Below are 22,730 nucleotides of genomic sequence, written 5' to 3' on the forward strand. Positions count from 1 at the left end.
TCATTAGGAGGTTAGCTATATCGCTACATGAAACTAGCTTACAAGGTAACTGAGTAGCTAATTAGGAGGTTAGCTATATCGCTACATGAAACTAGCTTACAAGGTAACTGACTAGCTCATTAGGAGGTTAACTTTATCGCTACATTCAAACTAGCTTACATGGTAACTGAGTAGCTCATTAGGAGGTTAGCTATATCGCTACATGCAAACTAGCTTACAAGGTAACTGAGTAGCTCATTAGGTTAACTATATTGCTACATGCAAACTAGCTAACAAGGTAATTGTTGTTGCTGCTGTTTTTGTCTCTCTCTCTCTCTCTCTACTGTCTGAAAACCCGTTTACTACCTTCTAAATACTTTTTAACATTATTAGAGACCTTTAGACATGGAATAACACCCCTATAGTCACCATCACACTCCTATTACCCAATATAGTCGACAAAGTAAAAGAAAATAAGGCTGCTGTGAGATCATTCAAACCTGCAATGAGAGCCATCAAGTCTGGTGCTTGTGCATCTCAGCTAATGACTAAGCTAACGAGTAAAAAAAAAAAAGTACTTGGACTGGAATAAACAAGGCAAGGACCGAACTAACGAGCTTCACTTTTCAAAAAGGTAATGCCGGTTGCGTAACGAGCGGTGGTGAAGAGTCGCCAGCAAAGCCAGCGTAGTTTGAAACCAACACCTGCTGTTCTTTCTTTGTTTTCATTGGCCGTAGCATTCCACAGTTAGCACAATGCCACTCCATTGGCTTCATTGGAATACATGAAAAGGCTTTGTCAAACAAGTCTTCAAGGGGCCATGCAGTCATGTGACCAACATGTCATGGCAGCGCTCCATACCGTGTCGCTGACTCAGGGTTTTTGTTTTTGTTTTTTTCCACACAATGAGGGGTCCGCTGACCCCGTGGGCGGACCTCAGGTATAAAAGTCAGGGTTAAATGCAGCAGGACAGCAGAAGCAGCTCACCTCAAAGCAAAATGTCCACCACTGACATGAGCATGGGAAAGGTAAGCATCCGCTATCTCCTCTGGAAACATCCGGAGAATACTTGTTGAAATTCCTCCATTTGCTGTTCCAGATCATCTTCTACGAGGAAAGGAACTTCCAGGGTCGCTCCTACGAGTGCATGAGCGACTGCTCCGACATGTCGTCCTACCTGAGCAGGTGCCAGTCCTGCCGGGTGGAGAGCGGCTGCTTCATGGTGTACGAGCGCCCCAACTTCATGGGGAACCAGTACTTCATGAGGAGGGGCGAGTACTCGGACTCCATGAGCATGATGGGCATGAGCAGCGGCATCAGGTCCTGCCGTATGATCCCCATGGTAGGTCCCGGTCCCAACACTCACGACCGATACGCTTCATTATCTTGAGGAGTCACTGACCTGGTCCGGACTGCCCCCCAAACAGCACAGAGGCCAGTTCCGCATGAGGATCTTTGAGAGGGAGAACATGAGCGGCCAGTCCAACGAGCTGCAGGAGGACTGCGAGAACATCATGGAGCGCTTCCGCATGAACGACTGCATGTCCTGCCAGGTGATGGACGGCCACTGGCTGCTGTACGAGCAGCCCCACTTCCGCGGCAGGATGATGTACGTGAGGCCCGGCGAGCACCGCAGCTTCAGGGAGATGGGCATGAGCAACATCAGCTTCATGAGCATGAGACGCATCATGGACTCCTGCTAGATGTTCTCCTTTTCACATTAAAACAACTTAAAAAAAAGACATCTTCTCTGTCCTTCACGATGTTTGTGTGCTGTATGTCGACCAAATGAACAAACTAGCTCCACGCATCCTGAAACGGGACTCGGCCTACATCACAGCCGAGTCCCGTTTCGGGATTTTGGAAATGTTTAATACCCCCAGGGCCCATCCAGTCCACAAATCTCCACAAATGTCATGTGATCAGTTTTACACTAAAACTATGGTTCAGTCTAATACGGAAACTTCTGTTACAATGGATAGCTTATGATAACAACTAAGCACGGTGTTTGTGGTTAGCGCACAGACCTCACAGCTAGGAGACCGGGGTTCAATTCCACCCTCGGCCATCTCTGTGTGGAGTTTGGAGTCTCCGGGTCCTCCGGTTTCCTCCCACATTCCAAAAACATGCTAGGTTAATTAGCTAAATTAAATATTTTTTGGGGGCTGCACGGTGGAGGAGTGGTTAGTGCACAGACCTTACAGCTAGGAGACCAGGGTTCAATTCCACCCTTGGTTTTCTCCGGGTACTCCGATTTCCTCCCACATTCCAAAAACATGCTAGGTTAATTAGCCACTCCAAATTGTCCATAGGTATGAATGTGAGTGTGAATGGTTGTTTGTCTATATGAAATCAAAACCTACCAAGATAGTATCCACACTATTTAAAAATGTAATTTAATCAATATATTTGTCACAATCTGCATCGCCTCCTGTGTGACAGTTTTTGTGTTTCACGTTGTTTGCCTTAGTTCCGGTTTTCATGCTTTTATTTTGTAGTATTTCCTGTGTTGGTCTGTTCTGTGTCCCGTCACTTTTACTTTCCCTTTCTACGCGCACCTGTTTCTAATTTGATCGTCTTATTTAGTTCAGCCGGTGCGTCTGTTTTTTGTTGGTTCATTGTTTGCTCTTAGCTACGTGTCGTTTGCCAGTGCTGCATTCGCCGAATTTCTAAAATAAAGGCTAAGCTTTTTCCTGCACCATTCGCGTCATCTCTGCATCCTGGGGTCGCATCGCAACACCTGCATGACGAACCGTGACAGAATGAACCAACAAAAAACAGACGCACCGGCTGAATCAAATTAGAAACAGGTGCGCGTAGAAAGGCAAAGTAAAAGTGACGGGACACAGAACAGACCGACACAGGAAATACTACAAAATAAAAGCATAAAAACCGGAACTAAGGCAAACAACGTGAAACACAAAAACTGTCACACAGGAGGCGATGCAGATTGTGACAATATTAAAGAAAAATGGGAACGAGAGCTCAAAACAAACATTAGAGAAACTGAATGGTTACGTATGATTATGACCCAAAGCACCACAACGTCATCTCAGGTCTGGAAAGAGCATTGATGGAGGAATATATCAGATTTTTCATTCCACCACAAATATGTCTTAAAGTCACCCAGCCATGCTGTTGTACAGTCAGTGTTAACCATTCACATTTTTTTTTTGGTTCTGCCCAAATATCACCAATTTTTGGAAGAGGATTTTGGGTTACAATATGACTTTTTCATGCGAGACATTGTATCTGGGCCACCTGGTGGGAGACCTTGTGTTAAGGGAAGATAGGTATTCATGTAAAATCATGTTGGTAGCATGTAAAAAAGACATAGGTGGAAAAAATGGCTGAAATGGACACTGTTCACGGACAGAAACCAAGGAAATGACTCAAATTGCACCATGACAATTAATGGGAAATAACTAAATTGGATACTGCGTATGCCCAGTGCCCCCTTTTTGTTTTGAGTTTCTTCGTATTAATGTTGACGTTTTGTTTTTTAAAAAAAAATTGAAAAAATAAAGTAAAAATAAAATATTTTTTATATTTCATAAAATAAAAATAAAAATAAAAATAAAAATAAAAATAAAAATAAAAATAAAAATAAAAATAAAAATAAAAATAAAAATAAAAATCTGCTTCAATGCCGAGCCCAGTGTGATCCATAAAAACTGTCCTTGTGTGCTAACTATTGGGCTGGAACATTCTGTTGTTTTGCTATTATCTGTTGGAGAATTACCCCTGGATGCAAAGATATGGCCCTCCATCATTATTAGCAACAAGTTTCTCCGATGGCGTTTCCATGTCGTGTCTTTTGTTTTGGTCTGTAGTTTTTCATTGCTGAAAAAAACATGCAAAAAACAGGAAATGGCTTATCATTTTTTTCCACTTTGCACAATGGATAAGATCGGAAAAATGGAGTTATAATGTATAACCACCATACAATGCGTGGACTGATTGCGTTTGCATCATTTCATTCTTTCATTCATTCATTCATTTTCTACCGTTTATCCTCACGAGGGTCGCGGGGGATGCTGGAGCCTATCCCAGCTGTCTTCAGGCGAGAGGCGGTGTACACCCTGGACTGGTGGCCAGCCAATCACAGGGCACATATAGACAAACAACCATTCACACTCACATTCATACCTATGGACAATTTGGAGTAACCGCCATGCAGCCCATTGGATTTTTTAAATTGTTTTTAATAACTACATATACAGTTTATAGTATTTATATGTAAACAGTAGGTCTATTATGTTTTTGTGTGTATAAATAAAGAGGTTTAGGTCATTTGTCAAATTTTAGGTAATTTGTAAAATCTATAAAAGCATCTGGCAACTGGGGACAGCCAGTTGAGCATAGACAAATGATGGCTAGATTATACAGTAGTAGTAATACTGTAGTAATACTGGCACTTGTATTGTATTATGCATTCGTATTTTTGCGTTGTATATTTTTTAGTTGATCTTTTTAAGAGATTGACGTCGATAATAGTGGATAACGAGGTAGTTGACATCCCTGACAGTTACTGTATGTACCAACAGTCTGTACATTTTTTGCTTTGTAAAAACCTTTTTCTGTCATTCAACAGTGCAGACAATGCAGGACATGCTGGGGGGGGGGGCGTGGGGGGGGGGGGCTCCTCACACAAATGCAACCACGGCAAATCACCGTGTGTTGAAGGTCTCTTTGAACGAGGGGGGCCTCCGCTTCCATGTTGCCCCGTCAGGACTTTGCACAATGGGGTCATGCGTCCTTTGGGGCGCGAGGTCAGGTATAAAAGCAGTGCGGCGACATGGAGTCAAAGCACGCAGTCCCTTTGAGCTTCCACACTTCCAGCTGCAGCCATGACCATGGGCAAGGTAGGTGGGCGTCTTGGCTCGGAGAACGCCACGTGTCACGATAACCCGATAACGTAACTCGTCCGTTCCAGATCATCTTCTACGAGGACAGGAACTTCCAGGGTCGTTCCTATGAGACCAGCAGCGACTGCGCTGACATGTCCTCCTACCTGAGCAGGTGCCTGTCCTGCCGGGTGGAGAGCGGCTGCTTCATGGTCTACGACCGCACAAACTACATGGGAAACCAGTTCTTTGTCAGGAGGGGCGAGTACTCCGACTACCAGCGCATGGGCATGAGCGACTGCATCAGGTCTTGCCGCATGATCCCCATGGTACTGTGCAGCCTTCTATCCCTCAGGACCGCCTCGGACATCAACGCCTTTCATTGACTTCCTTCCCTTCCATTCACAGCACAGAGGCCAGTTCCGGATCAGGATCTTTGAGAGGGAGAACCTGAGCGGTCAGTCCAACGAGCTGCTGGAGGACTGCGACAACATCATGGACCGCTTCCGCATGAACGACTGCATGTCCTGCAACGTGCTGGACGGCCACTGGCTGCTGTACGAGCAGCCCAACTTCAGGGGCAGGATGATGTACCTGAGGCCCGGCGAGTACCGCAGCTTCAGGGACATGGGCATGAGCGGCACTCGCTTCATGAGCATGAGGCGCATCATGGACTCCTGTTCTTAGAAGCAGCGGCGCAGCAAAGCAAGATTTTAAATTTAAATGACAAATAAAATCTCTTTTAAATGTACGGCCTTGTGTGGCGTCTCATCTTTGTCGTCCGACAAATGTTCATGATCATGCTCTGCTTGACAAAGACACAGAACATGTTTGAATTCGTTCTTGCCCCCCCCCCCCCCCCTCCCAACACTGGATCTGTTCACATTCCAAGACCCCTCAAACGGCAATAAAACAAGACTGATGGAGGCACTCCGAAAAAGCCTAAAAAGTTCAATTTCTGACATCCATTCCAACATGAAACATATGACTTAACATTTTAGAGCCCTCTAGCAATGGAATAACACCCCTATAGTCACCGTTACACTCCTATTACCCAATATTGTAGCCATAATAACAGAAAATAAGACATATGAGCCATATAAAATTTGTTTACCACCTTCTAAACACACCTTAACATCATTAGAGCCCTCGAAACATGAAATAACACCCCTATAGTCACCGTTACAGTCCTACTACCCAATATTGTAGATATAATAAGAGACATCAAGACATAGAAAACCTGTTTACCACCTTCTAAATACACTTTTAAACATTATTAGAGCCCTCTAGACATCACATAACACCCCTATAGTCACCGTTACACTCCTATTACCCAATATTGTAGACATAATAAGAGAAAATATGACATATAAGCCATATAAAACCTGTTTACCACCTTCTAACTACCCTTTAACATCATTAGAGCCCTCTAGCCATGAAATAACACCCCTATAGTCACCGTTACACTTCTATTACCCAATATAGTACACATAATAAGAGACATCAAGACATAGACAACCTGTTTACCACTTTCTAAATACACTTTTTAACATTATTAGAGCCCTCCAGACATGAAATAACACCCCTATAGTCACATTTACACTTCTATTACTTATTATAGTAAACATAATAAAATAAAATAAGACATATAAGCCATATAAAACCTGTTTACTACCATCTAAATATCCTTAAACATCATTAGAGCCCTATAGACGTGAAATAACACCCCTATAGTCACCTTTACACTCATATTACCCAATATAGTAGACATAATAAGACATAGAAAACCTGTTTACCACCTTCTGAATACACTTTAACATTATTAGAGCCCTCTAGACATGACATAACACCCCTATAGTCACCGTTACACTCCTATTACCCAATATTGTAGACATGATAATAGAAAATAAGACATATAAGCCATATAAAACCTGTTTACCACCTTCTAACTACCCTTTAACATCATTAGAGCCCTTGAGACATGAAATAACACCCCTATAGTCACCGTTACACTTTTACACTTTTACCCAATATAGTAGATATAATAAGAGACATCAAGACATAGAAAACCTGTTTACCACCTTGTGAATACACTTTTTAACATTATTAGAGCCCTCTAGACATGACATAACACCCCTATAGTCACCATTACACTCCCATTACCCAACATAAAGACATAATAAGAGACATCAAGACACAGAAAACCTGTTTACCACCTTTTAAAAACATTTTTAACATTATTAGAGCCCTCTAGACATGACATAGCACCCCTATAGTCACTGTTACACTCCTTTTACCCAATATTGCGGACAGAATAAGAAAAAATAAGACATATAAAACCTGTTTACCACCTTCTAAATACCCTTAAACATCATTAGAGCCCTCTGGACATGAAATAACACCCCTATAGTCACATTTACACTACTATTACCAATTATAGTAGATATAATCAAATAAAATAAGACATATAAAAACTTTTGAACACCTTCTAAATACCCTTTAAAATCATTAGAGCCCTCTAGACATGAAATAACACCCCTATAGTCACATTTACACTACTATTACCGATTATAGTAGATATAATCAAATAAAATAAGACATATAAAAACTTTTGAACACCTTCTAAATACCCTTTAACATCGTTAGAGCCCTCTAGACATGAAATAACACCCCTATAGTCACATTTACACTACTATTACCAATTATAGTAGATATAATCAAATAAAATAAGACATATAAAAACTTTTTAACACCTTCTAAATACCCTTTAACATGATTAGAGCCCTCTAGACATGAAATAACACCCCTATAGTCACATTTACACTACTATTACCGATTATAGTAGATATAATCAAATAAAATAAGACATATAAGAACTTTTTAACACCTTCTAAATACCCTTTAACATCGTTAGAGCCCTCTAGACATGAAATAACACCCCTATAGTCACATTTACACTACTATTACCGATTATAGTAGATATAATCAAATAAAATAAGACACATAAAAACTTTTTAACACCTTCTAAATACCCTTTAACATCGTTAGAGCCCTCTAGACATGAAATAACACCCCTATAGTCACATTTACACTTCTGTTACCTATTATAGTAGACATAATAAAATAAAATAAGACATATAAGACATATAATATCAAGAAGTACTGACACCTAGAGACTAGTGGTAGTTTAATTTTTTTTATTTTTTATTTTTTTGGAGTCGATGAACAATTTATTTGCGATATCTTATATTTTTATTTACGAATGCAACCTTTTAGTCAGAGTCTGGAGCTCTGGTCCAAGGGGCAGGGGGACGTTCAGGATCAGTTTGGTGTCTTCAATAAAGACTGTGTACTAGCTATATGTACTAGCTATATGTACTAGCAATATGTACTAGCTATATGTACTAGATATATGTACTAGATATATGTACTTGCATTTGTTTACTCAAGCGACACAAGGCGAGCCACAGGTAATTATGAAGAAGACATGTTTTTATTTATCCAGGCCAAGTAGAGCATTCCTAGCACATGTCGGTGATGCGCCTCAAGCTCATGAGCCTGATGCCGCTCATGCCCATCTCCCTGATGCTCCGGTGCTCGCCGGGCCTGACGTAGACCACCCTGCCGCGGAAGTGGGGCTGCTCGTACAGCAGCCAGTGGCCCTCCATCACCTGGCAGGACAGGATGTCGTTCATGCGGAAGCGGTCCATGATGTTGTCGCAGTCCTCCTGCAGCTCGTTGGACTGGCCGCCCATGTTCTCCCGCTCAAAGATCTTGATCCGGAACTGGCCCCTGTGCTGTGAACGGAACCCAAACGTGAGTCCGAATGCGGGTCGGGGACTTTCTGTGAACATCTGAGCTGTCTTACAAAGGGGATGGTTCTGCAGGATCTGATGGAGTCCAGCGTCATGCCCATGCTCATCAGACGCTGCAGGTCGTGGTACTCGCCCCTTCTGAGGAACAGCTGCAGGCCCATGAAGTTGGGGCGCTCGTAGACCATGAAGCAGCCGCTCTCCACCCGGCAGGACTGGCACCTGCTCAGGACCGAGGTCAGCTCGGGGCAGTCGCTCATGCAGTCATAGGAGCGGCCCTGGAAGTTCTTCTCCTCGAAAAGGATGATCTGAAAAGAGAAGTTTAGCAGCAGCGGATGGGCTCGTTTAGTCGTGGTGCACGTTCAATCCCGTTACCTTGCCCATGATGGTGCTGTAGGTCGGCCCCGGTGTTGGGATTGGGTTTGCTCTGCCAACTCCATGACTCCAAGGCCCTTTTATACGCCAACCCCGGGGGGCTGTTATTCAAATGCGCAGAGCTGATGAATCGGCAGACTGGACTTTTGCTGAACTGGGCCTATAAATGTGTAACAATGCTTCCCCGTCCATACATTTCTGGCTGCGCTCGCCCGTATTATGTGTGCGCACCCGGGCTTTGTGCTCACTCGCTCAGTCAGAAGTTTCCGTGCATATGGCGTGACGGCGTCAACCCGCTGGAAAAAGCCCGGACTGTATGATGAACCGGCACAACTCCACTGCCGTATGAACTGATTGCCGTGTTGTGGACGCCGTCCTCCGCCATGACTGTGAAGCTTTGTCCTTCTCATCACAGCACAAACAATGACGTGCAAGATGAAGCATGTTGTTTCTTGTCATTGTGTGGCTTGGCGTTTATGTACCATGTCAGCAAATACGTCAGCCATGTCATCTGCCAACAGGACGCCATTTGTTCTTACACATCTTTCACAAAAACATTTGAAGTTTTAACAAAATCATCACACAGCAACTTAACACTCAAATGTTATACCTCGGAAATTTACAATATGCATCAATATGAGTTTAATACGGGCTGCACCGTGGAGGAGGGGTTAGTGCACAGACCTTACAGCTAGGAGACCAGGGTTCAATTCCAATCTCTGTGTGGAGTTTGCATGTTCTCCCCCGTGCATGCGTGGGTTTTCTCCGGGTACTCCTCCCACATTCCAAAAAAATTAATGAATAAGAATATTTTTGGGGGGCTGCACGGTGGAGGAGTGGTTAGTGCACAGACCTTACAGCTAGGAGACCAGGGTTCAATTCCAATCTCTGTGTGGAGTTTGCATGTTCTCCCCCGTGCATGCATGGGTTTTTTCCGGGTACTCCGGTTTCCTCCCACATTCCAAAAAATGAATGAATAAAAATATTTTTGGGGGGCTGCATGATGGTCAAGTGGTTAGTGCACAGACCTTACAGCTAGGAGACCAGGGTTCAATTCCACCCTCGGCCATCACATTCCAAAAACATGCTAGGTTAATTACTCCAAATTGTCCATAGGTATGAATGTGAGTGTGAATGGTTGTTTGTCTATATGTGCCCTGTGATTGGCTGGCCACCAGTTCAGGGTGTACCCCGCCTCTCGCCTGGATACAGCTGGGATAGGCTCCAGCACCCCCTGCGACCCTCGTGAGAATGAGCGGTAGAAAATGAATGAATGAATGAATGATTCAGTTGAGCCGGTTTCATAATTATGAGTGTTAAGTTGGTGTGTGATGAGTTTAGTGTTCTTTGTAAGAACACTAAAACATTCCAAAAACATTCTAGGTTAATTGTCAACTCCAAATTGTCCATAGGTATGAATGTGAGTGTGAATGGTTGTTTGTCTATATGTGCCCTGTGATTGGCTGGCCACCAGTCCAGGGTGGACAATCAATCAATCATCAGTCCTTATTCAAACATGGACGCCTGATATGATTACTCGGCTCTAAAATGATGATGACTCATCATGCATCCATAGGATTGGACTGGAGTGTGTTGGATTTGTTTTTTGTCACCGTGGTTACCGTGGCGAATGTTCATTGTGAAGGTCGTGATGTTCGAGAAAGTCAATGACAGACGAAAGAAAGTTAAAAATCCGACAACTTTTAATAACAAAGCGCTTCGATATTTACAGCAAGCTTTCACTTGATGGCTAAAATTCGGTGACCCTCCTGAAGGAGCCGACGATGGCGCAGGTGGCGCACCAGTCGCGGTACCGCCGGTACTCGCCGGGCCTCAGGAAGTACTGGCGCCCTCGGAAGTTGGGGTACTCGTAGAAGATCCAGTAGCCGTTCATGACGTTACAGGAGTAGATATGGCGGTGGTGGAAACGGTCGGACACACAGGCGCAGTCTTCCACGAATTCCATCATGTGACCGCTGAAGTCGGGCTTCTCGTAGATGCGCAATCTGTACGAGCCTCGGTACTGCGGGGGTAAAAAAAAAAAAAAAAAAACACGGTCGGCTGTGATTGGTGGATTCGATTCCACACGTGCGTTCTTACCACGGGAATCATCCTGCACGAACGGATGCAGCTGCTGAAGCCCATCCACCTCTGGTAGTCGGGGTACTCGCCCCTCCTCATGAAGTACTGGTGGCCCATGAAGTTGGGCCGCTCGTAGATCATGAAGCAGCCGCTCTCCACCCGGATGGAGTTGCAGCGGCTGAAGAAGGAGTGAAGGTCTGTGCAGTCGTTGCTGCACTCATAGCTCCGACCCTGGAAGTTCTTGTCCTCGTAGAAGATGATCTGTCCACAGATGACGCTGTGAAGAGCTGAACTGAACGTGTGCTAAACGTTCCATGCGAGCCGTGTAGAACCTACCTTGCCCATGGTGTCCTTTGGAGAGCTTCCTCATGTTTCCAGGGCTTTTTATAGCGCCCGCCGACAAACAAAGCATTGTTATTCAAATGCTCTCCTTGTTAGAAATGACGGCCGCTGCCGCTTGTTTGGCTTTTTGTGGGGAAATATAGATTTGTATTTGACACAAAAAGGAGAATAAATCATTAAGTGGCTTTGACGTGGATGGACAAAGGAAAGAGCTAGTACCGTATCCGCGCGTCCAGCAGACAATGGCGGGAGAACAATATAGAAGAGCGCCGTCTGCCTGATGTGTTGCCGCCCGGCGCGGGGAGACATTTGCCATCCGCTCTGCACAGCGCCCGTCCGTGCCAAGAAGTCCATTCCCAAGGATTTTAGCCTCCGCTTCCTTCGGTCTCAAACCCGAAGTTCAGTGTTGGGCGGCGGTCCCTCATTATGGTGGTTAGTTGGTTCCACACCCGGCCCGTATATGAGTCCATCTTACAAAACGGAACATTTTTGTAGTTAGCGCATAGAAAAACTTTACTTTTTACTTACTTTACTTACTTTTTTACTTTTAACTGTGACTTTTAATAATAATAATAATAATAATAATAATAATAATAATAATCATAATAATAATCATAATAATAATAATAATAATAATAATAATAATCATAATCATAATCATAATCATAATCATAATCATAATAATAATAATAATAATAATAATAATAATAATAATAATAATAATAATAATAATAATAATAATAATAATAATACCTTTTATTTATATAGCAACTAAAAGATCAGGTGGCTGGGGAACCCTCCCTGTGGGATGCCACGAAAGCTATGATATATGCTTTTTATTCTGATTAAAAAAAATAGTCTTACAAAAATATGCTTGCTGACTGTATTGGTTTAAATAAAGTCTGCTTACCTACTTACCTAGCTACCTAGCTACCTAGCTACCTAGCTACCTAGCTACCTAGCTACCTAGCTACCTACCTAGCTTTTCAAAATACTCAAAGACACTTTACAGAAAAATGGAGTTGAATAAAAACAAGTAAACAGTGTGAAAGATATGTTAAAATACAACATTCATTCGTTTATACATACTTAAAACATGAGTAAAAGCGGGGCGGGGCGGGGCTTAACATGATTAGAGCTGAAATAACACCCCTATAGTCACTTTTGCTCTCCTATTGGTCTTTGTTTACATCACATTAAATCATCTGCAAGGCTAGCATAGCAAGCTAACTAGTTAGCATCTAAGGAGGGTGCTTCAAACAAAGTAAGGAAGGAGGATATAGGAGACAAAAACTTACCACTTCCACACAAGAATGAGTCTCCACGCAGTATGAAAGGTAATGTACTCTAAATACTACAATACTACATACTGCATATGTATTTTTTACTGTAGGCCATAGTCAACCGCGGAGCAGTGGATATTTATTGGAAACATGTTTAATTCCATAAGAGATGTTCAGAGGAACTCGAGGCACCCAATTAGCCTTTTTCATGGCTAAAACAAGTACCGCAAAGCATGCTGGAAGGCCAGAAGCATCTCCATGGATGCTGTGTATGATGAGGTGCTACCAGGTCTCTGGCAGGAAGGAGCAGGCAAGAGAAGTTACCGTATATGTGGGGGGCCTTACCTGGGGGCCACTGGAGGTGCCCCCCCCCCCCACGCTCGTACACATCCTCCTTGGTGGGGAGTGTGTTTTTCTATGACAGGGATCCGTGCCAAGCTCTTATCAAATGCACTTCTGCCACCTTGTGGTCGTTTGTATGCCTTAAAACTACAGTAACATTTGTTGGAGTACACTTGAGTTCCTCTCACACACAAAATAATGTAAAAGATGTATAAATACTTCTTTGGTATTGAATGAGTTAATATTTCATTTTGCTCTATTTGTCCACATTTGGACTCACATTTTGGACCCAAATTACATAAAATGAATGAAAAAATTAATGAAGCAAGTGAAAGAAGATTAAAAGGTTTATGTCTTTTAAGTGTGCAGGAAAAAGGGGGGGTATTGCTCCTGCTCAAGTGTCTGGAAAAAGGTTTGGGAAGACCCTCTGCTCTGTTAGCCACTGCTATCATTCCCATCCGAAGGGTGGCGCTATTGCACGACTCGCATTTGCATCCGACGTTAATAGACAAATCCAAAGAAGAGGCAGAAGCACGAAGAAGAAAAAGCGGAAGCAGAAGAAGTTTAAGCATCTTTTGGTAACTTTTATGGTGACGAAAAACTCCCTGAAGCTTGTTGTGGACGTTTGGTTAGCTGAGTGGTCCCTTGGAAAGGTAAACAAAGACGCTTTATTTCCCTCCTGTTAGCCTGTTAGCTCTTACAGCTTTCAGTTGACTCCCTTACTAACGTTTACTCCCCTTTTACCACCTTACTACTGCTATTACTGCTACTACTACTACTACTACTACTACTAGAGATTGTGGGAAGAGATTATGTCATCGCACATGAATGGAGGTGCTTGTACTAGATAAGACAACGAAGAAGCACAGCCTCCCAAAGTCAACATCCATCACTTCTCACGCAAGCAAGGAGAGCTAACGGCCACTAAAGGCGGGGTCTTGCTGAAGGAGGGTCCTATGAAAACCACACTCAAGTTGCCTTACCGAAGGTGGGCTTCACCGCCAGTGTTTGTGCTTATGGACTATTTGTTCGGACACTTAACGTGGAAACATTTTGTACAATGCGAGTTGCCATCTTGAGTGCAAGTTGCCAGATGTTGTAGAATACGAGTTGCCATGTAATGTTGAAGTTGCCAGGTGTTGTAGAATACGAGTTGCCATAGCATATAGAAGTTGCCAGGTGTTGTAAAATAGGACTTGCCATGTTGTATAGAAGTTGCCAGGTGTTGTAAAATAGGAGTTGCCATGTTGTATAGAAGTTGCCAGGTGTTGTAGAATAGGAGTTGCCATGTTGTGTAGAAGTTGCCAGGTGTTGTAGAATAGGAGTTGCCATGTTGTGTAGAAGTTGCCAGGTGTTGTAGAATAGGAGTTGCCATGTTGTGTAGAAGTTGCCAGGTGTTGTAGAATAGGAGTTGCCATGTTGTGTAGAAGTTGCCAGGTGTTGTAGAATAGGAGTTCCCATGTCGTGTAGAAGTTGCCAGGTGTTGTAGAATACGAGTTGCCATGCAGTCTAGACGTTGCCAGGTGTTGTAGAATACGAGTTGCCATGTTGTATAGAAGTTGCCAGGTCTTGTAGAATACGAGTTCCCATGTCGCGTAGAAGTTGCCAGGTGTTGTAGAATACAAGTTGCCATGTAATGTGGAAGTTGCCAGGTGTTGTAGAATACAAGTTGCCATGTAATGTGGAAGTTGCCAGGTGTTGTAAAATACGAGTTGCCATGTAATGTGGAAGTTGCCAGGTGTTGTAGAATATGAGTTCCCATGCCGTGTAGAAGTTGCCATGTAGTGTGGAAGTTGCCAGGTGTTGCAGAAGAGGAGTTTGACAATATCTCGATATGATGATTTACCACGTTATTTTACCTCCTGGTCGATGATCAATATGTGCCTGTCAAGTATCGATAGTTTTGATGTACATGTGTGAGCAGCATGGAGGGTTTTGTCCGCTGAGTGAGTGCATGAGGATGACTATGATGGTGAAAAGGTGCAGCACCCAAGTGGAGGAAGGGAGTGAGTTATCGATATATACACAGCATAGATGAGACATCCATGGCGATGTGCGTCCTACACAAGCTCACAATAATTGCAGCTTCAATTGTGTTTCAGCTGATCGTGTCCGCTTCCTGCCATGGACTCAGAGTTGCTGATTGGCTGGCAACAGGAGAGGGTGGAGCTACATCAGGAAGTGCGGCTGCTGCAGGAGGAACTTGTGGAGAGTCGAGCGGAAAGGGAGGAGCTAGCGTCCAGGAACCGGGCCCTCAATGAGCGGGTGAGGGTGGGGGCCTACAGCGCATTGTAAAAAAAAAAAGTTAAATGGGACAAAAGCAAGTTGAAAGCATAATGTAAAGGTAAAAGTTACAACATATAAGCTAATAAAAATACACTTTGTGAGCAGCTGGAGCTATCATTGGCCACCTCGCTGGCCCCACAGCCCCAGGAGGAGGAGCACAGGGCGTGGAGGAGGCAGGTCCGGGAGGCCAGGGAGAGGGAGGCCCGCCAGGCTCTGCTCGTCCACCGGCTGCAGAACAAGGTGACGCCTGCTAGCATTAGCATTAGCGTTAGCTGTCCTGTCAGCTGCAGAGAGGGGCAGGCTGGTGTTTGCGTCGCTGCTAACAAGGTGAACGTGTGCAGGTGCTGGAGTACAGAGAACGGTGTCACAGCTTGGACCTTCAACTCAAAGCACAGACCACCAAGCTAGTACACACGCAGGTCTCTACTACTACATAGTACTACTACAATTCTTCCATTGTATAGTACTACATGCATGTGTGTATTTCTTTTGTAGCAAAGTATCAACGAGGACAAGTGTGAGTCTTTGGAGAGCGCCCTCATCAGGCTTGAAGAGGAACAACAAAGGTAGGCGTTTGGATGTTTCAGCTGCCGCGCTTGCGTACTGCGTGTACAAGTACAAGTATATTCAAATGCAGTACAGGAAGAAGGTGGTAACTATCGTGCACTGTGCAGGGCTTCCGGCTTGACCGAGGCCAATTCCTTTCTGCGGCTGCACCTCAGCCAATCGGAGCGGGCCAACGAGGTCCTGCGAGTGGACGTGCGTGAGCTGACGCGTGATTTGACAAGAGCTCTGGAGGAGGCGGAGCGCCGAGCGTGTGATTGGCAGCACGAGAGAGAGGTGCGGTGACTGGCGCCGCGGGGCCGAGTGGCAGTGATGTCATCATGGTGTGTGTCCAGTCTGTGTCAGGTCACGTGACGCAGCAGCAGGCTCAGCTCTTGCGCGTGTGGAGGTCCGTGATGGCTCTCAGACAGCATTGTCGCGCCGTCAGAACCGCCGCCGACAGGTAGTGCGAGGAGTGCCTTGCTCTTGTATGCGCACACACATTCACGTCCTCCGTGCTCGTGTGTGTGCGTGTGTGTGTGTGTGTGTGTGTGTAGGGATCTGTTGGAGCTGAAGGCGGAGCTCTCCCGTCTTTCCTTGTCGGTCCTGTCCAGCTGTGACTCCGCCTCCTTGCACCTCATCAAGCTGTCCCCCCTGCCTCCTCCGCCCGCCGACCTCCTGACCTCTCTCACATCCGAGCAGCCGCCCCCGCCTCCCCAGGACCCCCACCCTCCCACCTCCTCCGTCTCCTCTTCCACCCTTGGAACCTTCACTGTTGGAGAGCTGGAGGTGGAGCCAGAGGACAGGTATTTGTTTAGACGTTACACATATGTGATGTCATGTAGTATAAAATACACAATGTACACAAGTAATATCTGTATTTTGGAGGATGGATGCCAGTATGGATCTCTGGTCCATCCGCTTCTTAGGCAGCAGATCCAACGTTCTGATTGGAGTTTGAATGTCCCTTACAGGATAAAGTACGCTAACCGGGCTAGCGTACGCAAAGCAAGGCTCATGTCTTACGACACGTCATGTCTTACAGGATGCTGGAGTGGAGGGAGCGAGAGGCAAGCCTGGAGGTTGTGGCTCGGGCCGTCATCAAGCTGGTGAGTGGCAGTTAGGAGGTGTTAGTTGAAGGACCAAATGCTCAGGACGTCAACACGGCTAGCAAGGTCACTTTCCAACTCATTTCCTGAATACACTCCCTAATGTCCGGGCACCAAAGGAGGATGGTTACTAGGGCCTTTTGTGAGTCTGGAGGCGGGGCCGCTAGCATACACACAGACGTATGTTGCAATAAATGTCATCTGTAGTTCTCATAAGGGTTGATCCTCCCCTTCCTCTACGCAGCCAAGATGGCCACCATTGAGGGTGGTAAGGGTCCAGTACTGTGCGCTCACCCTTTTCTGTGCAACAAGCGCGTACTCGTTAGCACGTGCATACGCACTCAGAAGGCTAAGTGCACTGAGTATAAGTCCACAAGTGTGCCAAACTGACACGCAGACTTTGAATTCAACCACCTTCCTTCTTTTGCCGTCAGTCTCGGGTGCTGGACGGCAGCGCCCCCGCCCACTCCGTCGTCAGTCCGGACACGCCCTCCTTGCTGTCCATCCTGTCTGCCACCGAGAGCGCCCTACAGTGGAGACAGCAGGAAGTGCAGGTGCGTACCAACACACGGGAACTACGCTCGCAGCTCACAGACGCGCCAGTGAAGGTGATGTGTTTGTCAGAGGGCGGAGCTTAGCGCGCGGCGCCTCAGTGAGGACAACAGTTATCTTCAGATGCGACTGAAACAGCTGGAGGAAGACAACATTCTTCACAAAAGTGCACAGAGCACCGACACGGTGATGAGCAGGTCTGCAGCTGTCAATCAACCTGTCCTCCATTAGGAAGAGATCTGTGTCGTTTTCTGTCATGACTACGTCCGTGTGTCTCCTTCACAGAAAGCAGGAGACCACATCTCCATCTCCACGCCAACAGCTGGAGCAGCAGAGAGGGGTGGAGCTTCACAGCAAGGAGGCGGAGCTGCAGAAGAGGCAGGAGGTCCTCCTTCAAGGAGAGGTGGAGCTTCACAGGAAGGAGGAAAGCGTTCAGAGAAAAGAGGCGGAGCTACAGAAGAGGGAGGCTGTCCTCTGTCAAGGTGAGGCGGAGCTTGGCAGCAGGGAGGTGGAGCTACAGAGGAGAGAGGAGGTACTCAGTCAAGGACAGGTGGAGCTTGGCAACAAGGAGGAGGAGGTTGAGAGAAAAGAGGCGGAGCTACAAAAGAGGGAGGAAATCCTCCGTCAAGGAGAGAAACAGGTCGGCAACAAGGAGGAGGAGGTTGAGAGAAAAGAGGCGGAGCTACAAAAGAGGGAGGAAATCCTCCATCAAGGAGGGGAACAGGTTGGCAACAAGGAGGAGGAGATTGAGAGGAAAGAGGCGGAGCTACGAAGGAGGGAGGAAATCCTCCGTCAAGGAGAAGAACAGGTCAGCAACAAGGAGGAGGAGGTTGAGAGAAAAGAGGCGGAGCTACAAAGGAGGGAGGAAATCCTCCGTCAAGGAGAAGAACAGGTCAGCAACAAGGAGGAGGAGGTTGAGAGAAAAGAGGCGGAGCTACAAAGGAGGGAGGAAATCCTCCGTCAAGGAGAAGAACAGGTCAGCAACAAGGAGGAGGAGGTTGAGAGAAAAGAGGCGGAGCTACAAAAGAGGGAGGAAATCCTCCGTCAAGGAGAGGAGGACCTCGGCAGCAAGGAGGAAGTGGTCCGTAGAAAGGAGGAGGAGCTGCAGAAGAGAGACCAGGTCTTCTTTCAAGAGCAGGTGGAGCTTGGCTGCAAGGAGGAAGAGGTCCGCGGGAAGGAGGCGGCGCTACAGAAGAGGGAGGAACTCCTCCGTCAAGGAGAGGTGGAGCTTGGCCGCAAGGAGGAAGTGGTTTGCCAAAAAGAGGCGGAGTTACAAAAGAAGGAGGAGGTCCTCTTTCAAGGACAGGTGGAGCTTGGCTGCAAGGAGGAAGAGGTTGAGAGCAAGGAGGCGGCGCTACAGAAGAGGGAGGAGGTCCTCCGTCAACAAGAGGTGGCGCTCCGTGGCCAGAGGCAGCAGTTGGAGAGCAAGGAGATGGAGCTTCAGAAGAACAGGAAAGAGCTCCATCAAGGAAAGGTGGAGCTTGGCAGCAAGGAGGAGGAAGTCGAGAGAAAGGGGGAGGAGCTACAGAAGATGGAGGACAAGCTGCACAAAGAAGAGGAGGAGGTGAAGAGCAAGGAGATGGCGCTACAAAGGATGAGGGAGGTCCTGAGTCAAGGACAGGGGGAGCTTCGGAGCAGGGAAAAGGATATGCAATCCAAGGAGGAGGAGCTACAGAAGGAGAAGGAGGAGCTTTTTAATAAAGAGGCGGAGCTTCAGCGCAAGGAGGAGGAAGTACATCAAGGAGAGGTCGATGTTCAGCAGAGGTAGGACAAGGAGCACCACTGTGACGGCCATGCGACTTGACCGAGCTCTACTGTGTTGTTTCTCCTTCCCAGACTTGACGCTGAGCTGCTGGAGAAAGAAGCCATCATCAAAGATCTGAAGGTGAGCTTCAGTGTCTTTTTATTCAAGTCCTTCAAACTCAAACGCTGTCCCGTAGGGGACGGTAGAGGGCCACCAGCAGGCCAGGGCCAGGGCAGAAGAAGAGGCGGCCAACGCCAGTGACGCCCTGATGAAGGTTGGTCTTCTCAACATCCATAAGCTAACGGGATTAGAAGAACCAGAACCTTCTCGTCTCTCCCTAGCGCTCCTCTCAGCACGCCTCTGTTTTGGAGGAGCTGATGCAAGCGCAGACGCAGCTACAACAGGCAGCGAAGGACATGGACGGGATGGAGCGTCTCCACGAGGAGCAGCAGCGAGAGAGCAGGAGGTTGCAGGAGATGCGACAACTTCTGCAAAGACAGGAGGAGGATCAGGATGAGCAGGCGCGGGAGTTGAGGTGAGCTGACGGACGCGCAGGAGGTGCGCCGTGAGACGTGGTCGGGGTCCAAAGTGTCAGCTCTTGGGTTCGTCAGGTCCCGCTCCTTGTCTCTGCTGGAGCAGCTTGAGGAGCGCCACGCGCAGCTGCAGCGCGCCAACGAGGAGCGAAATCGCCTGAGCGCGCACGTGCAGACGCTGCAGCAGGCCAAAGACGCGCTCGGCGGTCAGTACTTCTTCTTCTTCTCCTTTCAGTCCATCCATCTGCTGGAGGACTCACCTTCTCCCTCTCTCCTCCCCGCTGAAGGTGAGGTGCAATGTCTGAGGGAGGAGCTGCACCAGAGGGAGATGGCAGCGAGGAGGACGGAGGAGCTGCAGAAGAAGAGGAGAGAAGCCTGGCAAAGAACGAGGAAGGAGTTAGCGATGAATAAGAAGAAGGAGGAGGCGGCGTCGAAGGAGGTGGACGTGGTGCCGAAAGAAAAAGACGGAGAAGAAGGGAAGGAGGAGCAGACGCAGATTCTCCACGCGGGCAGCGAGAAAGAGGAATTGGAGGAAGAAGTGATCCAATGGAGGACACAGGCTGAACTGAGTGCCAAGGAGGTTGCCCAGATCTCCTGCAGGCTGGAGGAGCGCGAGGTGGAGATCCAGCAGCTGAGAAACACACTGAAAGAGAAGGAGGAGCACAGAATGATAGAGATGGAGAGGAGACGTCACGAAGAGAGGAGGCAGCCGGAAGACGGCTGTGAGGAAACCCAAGAGGAGGAGGAGGAGGGGAAGAGGAGGCGAGAAGCTTTGATTAACAAGGAGGTCCATGCAGCTCAGGAGGAATGTGCTCTAAGAGAGAAGGCAGCATGGCGGGAGTTGCAGCAGACGCAAGTGAAGGAGACACAGAAGGCACAAGAGAAGCTCCTGAGGGCCGAGGAGGTGGCCAGGGCTCTTAGGGAGGACTTGAGGAGGGAAGAGTGGAGGAGAAAGGAGGCGCAGGAAGAACTGAAAGGAGCGCAGCACATGGTGGAGGTGATGGAGGTCAACCTAAAAGCCTTGGAGAACCAGGTACAATAGCGATATTACCGCTGCCATGTAGAAGATGAGAAGATGAGATGAAGTTCCTAATGTGGATGAGGAACCTGCTCCTGTCCTGATGGTGGCGCTGAAGGTACGTTGCTTCTGTGTCCAGGTGAAGGACAGCAAGACTCGGGCCCGGGAGGATGAGGAGGTGGAGATGAAGACTCTGAGGCGACGCCTTCATGTGTGTAGCTTGTTTCCATAGCAACTGTTTTCCTGTCACGGTCCTACAATGATGGCTGATGTCCGTCTTACCCAGGAGAGCCACGAAGAGGAGCAGCGTCTGAGGAGCGCCTTAGAGGGGGAGAAGAAGACCAGTCATGATCGAGGAGTTACAGTCGACCAGCTGGAGGCCAGGCTGAGAAATCTGGAGGAGGATTTGAGGCAGGCGCTGCGCGAGGGGAGCAGAGAGGCAGGAGAACGATGGAGAAGAGAAGAGCTATGGAAGACCGAGGAGGAGAAGAAAGAAGAGGATGAGCAAATGAAGACGGAGGAGAAGAAAGATGAGGAGGAAAGAGACCAGGAGCAGGATGTGGAGTTAAGAACCGTAGAAGCGGATGTCCAAGCGCTCGGGGACGAGGTGCCGTCTGAAACGTGGGATGAGCATGACCGCTCGAGAACGAGAACCAGCATGAGCACGGAGGAGAAGGTGCGCCGTGTCCTGGAGGAGGAGGACACGAGGAGGCGACACATGCAAAACGACGCCGAGGTTAGCTTTGATGTCCGAGTCCGGTCAAAACACCACTGGGAGATCACCCAGGCCTGATGGTTCCTCGGGGGAGGAGCCTGGCGCCTGAAGGCTCATTGTGTCCTGATGTTCTCCCCAAAGGCGCGTGTCATCACTCGGAGATCACATGAGAGCGGATGGGAGACGGAGGGCCTCCAGCGCAGGCATCAGAGCGCTTCACGTGAAGGATCAGCTGACAGACTCTTGTTGCAGAGCTGCGTGGCCTACCTGGAGCTGAAGCTGGACCGGGCCCAGAAGAAAAGCCATCATCTGAAAGAGCAGAAGAAGAGACTGAAGACGGAGAGAGACACACTGAGACAGGTACATGTACAGCACAGTAGGGGTGAGATACCATGATGGCCACTATCTAATATGTTCTCCTCAGGTGAGTCAACTTCACGTGGCGCTGGCAGTCGATAGCCAGCAGAGGGCGATGTCGGTGCAGAAGCCGTGCGGGAAAAAACTGCTCTCTCAGGAACTCCGTCAGGACCTGAGTGACTCTTTGGTGGCCGTCACTCTCTGTCCAATAGCGTCAGTGCTACAGTCAGAGACGCAGCGATTGGACGGCAGTCTGAGGAAGGAGGAGCTTCGAATGTCACTTGGCCAATCGTGACACGGGACTGAGCAGAAAAAGGGTATTTCATGACAGTGTTATTTATTTATTGCTGTTGATAAGTATCAAAACCAGCAGGATGTCACGTCATACATGTCAGATGTTTTATCAATACAAAAATATTCTTAGATTGTCTTTGCTTGTTGAAGATCATTTCTCACAGCACGTCATTCTCCGTGTGCGCCACACGGTGGCAGCAGACGGAAGTCACCCACCCTGCTACTGCTGCTGTTTTGGCACAAGGACACAAAGGCTGTGTTCGAAACTTACCTACTACTCATACTAACTTTTTGAGTATGCAGTGTGTCTGCACTGACAGTATGCAAAAAAAACAAATTACCCAGGATACAACGTGACGTGACGTCACCGCGACGCGCTCAGTCCAAACGGCGGTGTCAAGGATTATATTGTGAGTTGGTTCGCTTACCGGAAGTGCGTTGCTCACTAGCTAGCTTAGATTTTCCCGAATTCGTTAGAACTAAATTGTAAATTGTGTCAAAGCATGATATATTGCGA

At 47.1% G+C, this 22,730-nt stretch overlaps 5 protein-coding genes across 5 annotated transcripts; 3 read left to right on the forward strand and 2 right to left on the reverse strand.

Moving 5' to 3' along the window:
- The first annotated feature begins 870 nt into the window (after window positions 1–870).
- Window positions 871–1,719, forward strand: LOC131136205 (gamma-crystallin M3-like). Its single transcript, XM_058082809.2, has 3 exons — window positions 871–1,007; window positions 1,079–1,321; window positions 1,407–1,719. The coding sequence occupies exons 1-3, from the start codon at window positions 939–941 to the stop codon at window positions 1,680–1,682; spliced, it is 588 nt and encodes a 195-aa protein (XP_057938792.2). The 5' UTR covers window positions 871–938; the 3' UTR covers window positions 1,683–1,719.
- Window positions 1,720–4,708: 2,989 nt separating this feature from the next.
- On the forward strand, window positions 4,709–5,577 carry LOC131135544 (gamma-crystallin M3-like). The gene is made up of 3 exons (XM_058081578.2): window positions 4,709–4,844; window positions 4,916–5,155; window positions 5,235–5,577. The coding sequence occupies exons 1-3, from the start codon at window positions 4,830–4,832 to the stop codon at window positions 5,511–5,513; spliced, it is 534 nt and encodes a 177-aa protein (XP_057937561.2). The 5' UTR covers window positions 4,709–4,829; the 3' UTR covers window positions 5,514–5,577.
- Window positions 5,578–8,300: 2,723 nt separating this feature from the next.
- On the reverse strand, window positions 8,301–9,111 carry LOC131135574 (gamma-crystallin M1-like). Its single transcript, XM_058081634.2, has 3 exons — window positions 9,014–9,111; window positions 8,695–8,946; window positions 8,301–8,623 (listed from the first exon to the last, which is right to left on the reverse strand). The coding sequence occupies exons 1-3, from the start codon at window positions 9,020–9,022 to the stop codon at window positions 8,348–8,350; spliced, it is 537 nt and encodes a 178-aa protein (XP_057937617.1). The 5' UTR covers window positions 9,023–9,111; the 3' UTR covers window positions 8,301–8,347.
- Window positions 9,112–10,698: 1,587 nt separating this feature from the next.
- On the reverse strand, window positions 10,699–11,563 carry LOC131136283 (gamma-crystallin M2-like). Its single transcript, XM_058082970.2, has 3 exons — window positions 11,432–11,563; window positions 11,114–11,356; window positions 10,699–11,036 (listed from the first exon to the last, which is right to left on the reverse strand). Exons 1-3 carry the CDS (start codon window positions 11,438–11,440, stop codon window positions 10,764–10,766), a joined length of 525 nt encoding a protein of 174 aa, XP_057938953.1. The 5' UTR covers window positions 11,441–11,563; the 3' UTR covers window positions 10,699–10,763.
- Window positions 11,564–13,575: 2,012 nt separating this feature from the next.
- Window positions 13,576–22,349, forward strand: LOC131136274 (uncharacterized). The gene is made up of 21 exons (XM_078795353.1): window positions 13,576–13,715; window positions 15,165–15,327; window positions 15,454–15,588; window positions 15,690–15,767; window positions 15,844–15,914; window positions 16,023–16,188; window positions 16,248–16,354; window positions 16,449–16,697; window positions 16,937–17,000; window positions 17,435–17,554; window positions 17,625–17,749; window positions 17,838–19,316; window positions 19,389–19,437; window positions 19,493–19,570; window positions 19,638–19,831; window positions 19,908–20,035; window positions 20,117–20,862; window positions 20,987–21,058; window positions 21,134–21,583; window positions 21,704–21,922; window positions 21,987–22,349. Exons 2-21 carry the CDS (start codon window positions 15,187–15,189, stop codon window positions 22,212–22,214), a joined length of 4,899 nt encoding a protein of 1,632 aa, XP_078651479.1. The 5' UTR covers window positions 13,576–13,715; window positions 15,165–15,186; the 3' UTR covers window positions 22,215–22,349.
- Window positions 22,350–22,730: the final 381 nt, after the last annotated feature.

The sequence above is a fragment of the Doryrhamphus excisus genome, linkage group LG12 (genome assembly GCF_037039965.1).
Source record: "Doryrhamphus excisus strain RoL-2023G ecotype Guam linkage group LG12, RoL_Dexc_Guam_v1.1, whole genome shotgun sequence".
NCBI classification, from domain to species: Eukaryota; Metazoa; Chordata; class Actinopteri; order Syngnathiformes; family Syngnathidae; genus Doryrhamphus; species Doryrhamphus excisus.

Bases quoted from the DNA above. Each gene is read 5' to 3' on its own strand.
- LOC131136205 (XM_058082809.2), top strand. From the start codon at position 939: ATGCAGCAGGACAGCAGAAGCAGCTCACCTCAAAGCAAAATGTCCACC. The intron at 1,008-1,078 runs GTAAGCATCCGC...TTGCTGTTCCAG, and splicing joins CTGACATGAGCATGGGAAAG to ATCATCTTCTACGAGGAAAG. The intron at 1,322-1,406 runs GTAGGTCCCGGT...CCCCCCAAACAG, and splicing joins CCTGCCGTATGATCCCCATG to CACAGAGGCCAGTTCCGCAT.
- LOC131136283 (XM_058082970.2), bottom strand. The intron at 11,037-11,113 runs GTAAGAACGCAC...TTACCCCCGCAG, and splicing joins CGTGCAGGATGATTCCCGTG to TACCGAGGCTCGTACAGATT.
- LOC131136274 (XM_078795353.1), top strand. From the start codon at position 15,187: ATGGACTCAGAGTTGCTGATTGGCTGGCAACAGGAGAGGGTGGAGCTA. The intron at 15,915-16,022 runs GTAGGCGTTTGG...TGCACTGTGCAG, and splicing joins CTTGAAGAGGAACAACAAAG to GGCTTCCGGCTTGACCGAGG. The intron at 21,584-21,703 runs GTTAGCTTTGAT...TTCTCCCCAAAG, and splicing joins ACATGCAAAACGACGCCGAG to GCGCGTGTCATCACTCGGAG.
- LOC131135574 (XM_058081634.2), bottom strand. The intron at 8,624-8,694 runs GTAAGACAGCTC...TTCCGTTCACAG, and splicing joins CCTGCAGAACCATCCCCTTT to CACAGGGGCCAGTTCCGGAT.
- LOC131135544 (XM_058081578.2), top strand. The intron at 5,156-5,234 runs GTACTGTGCAGC...TTCCATTCACAG, and splicing joins CTTGCCGCATGATCCCCATG to CACAGAGGCCAGTTCCGGAT.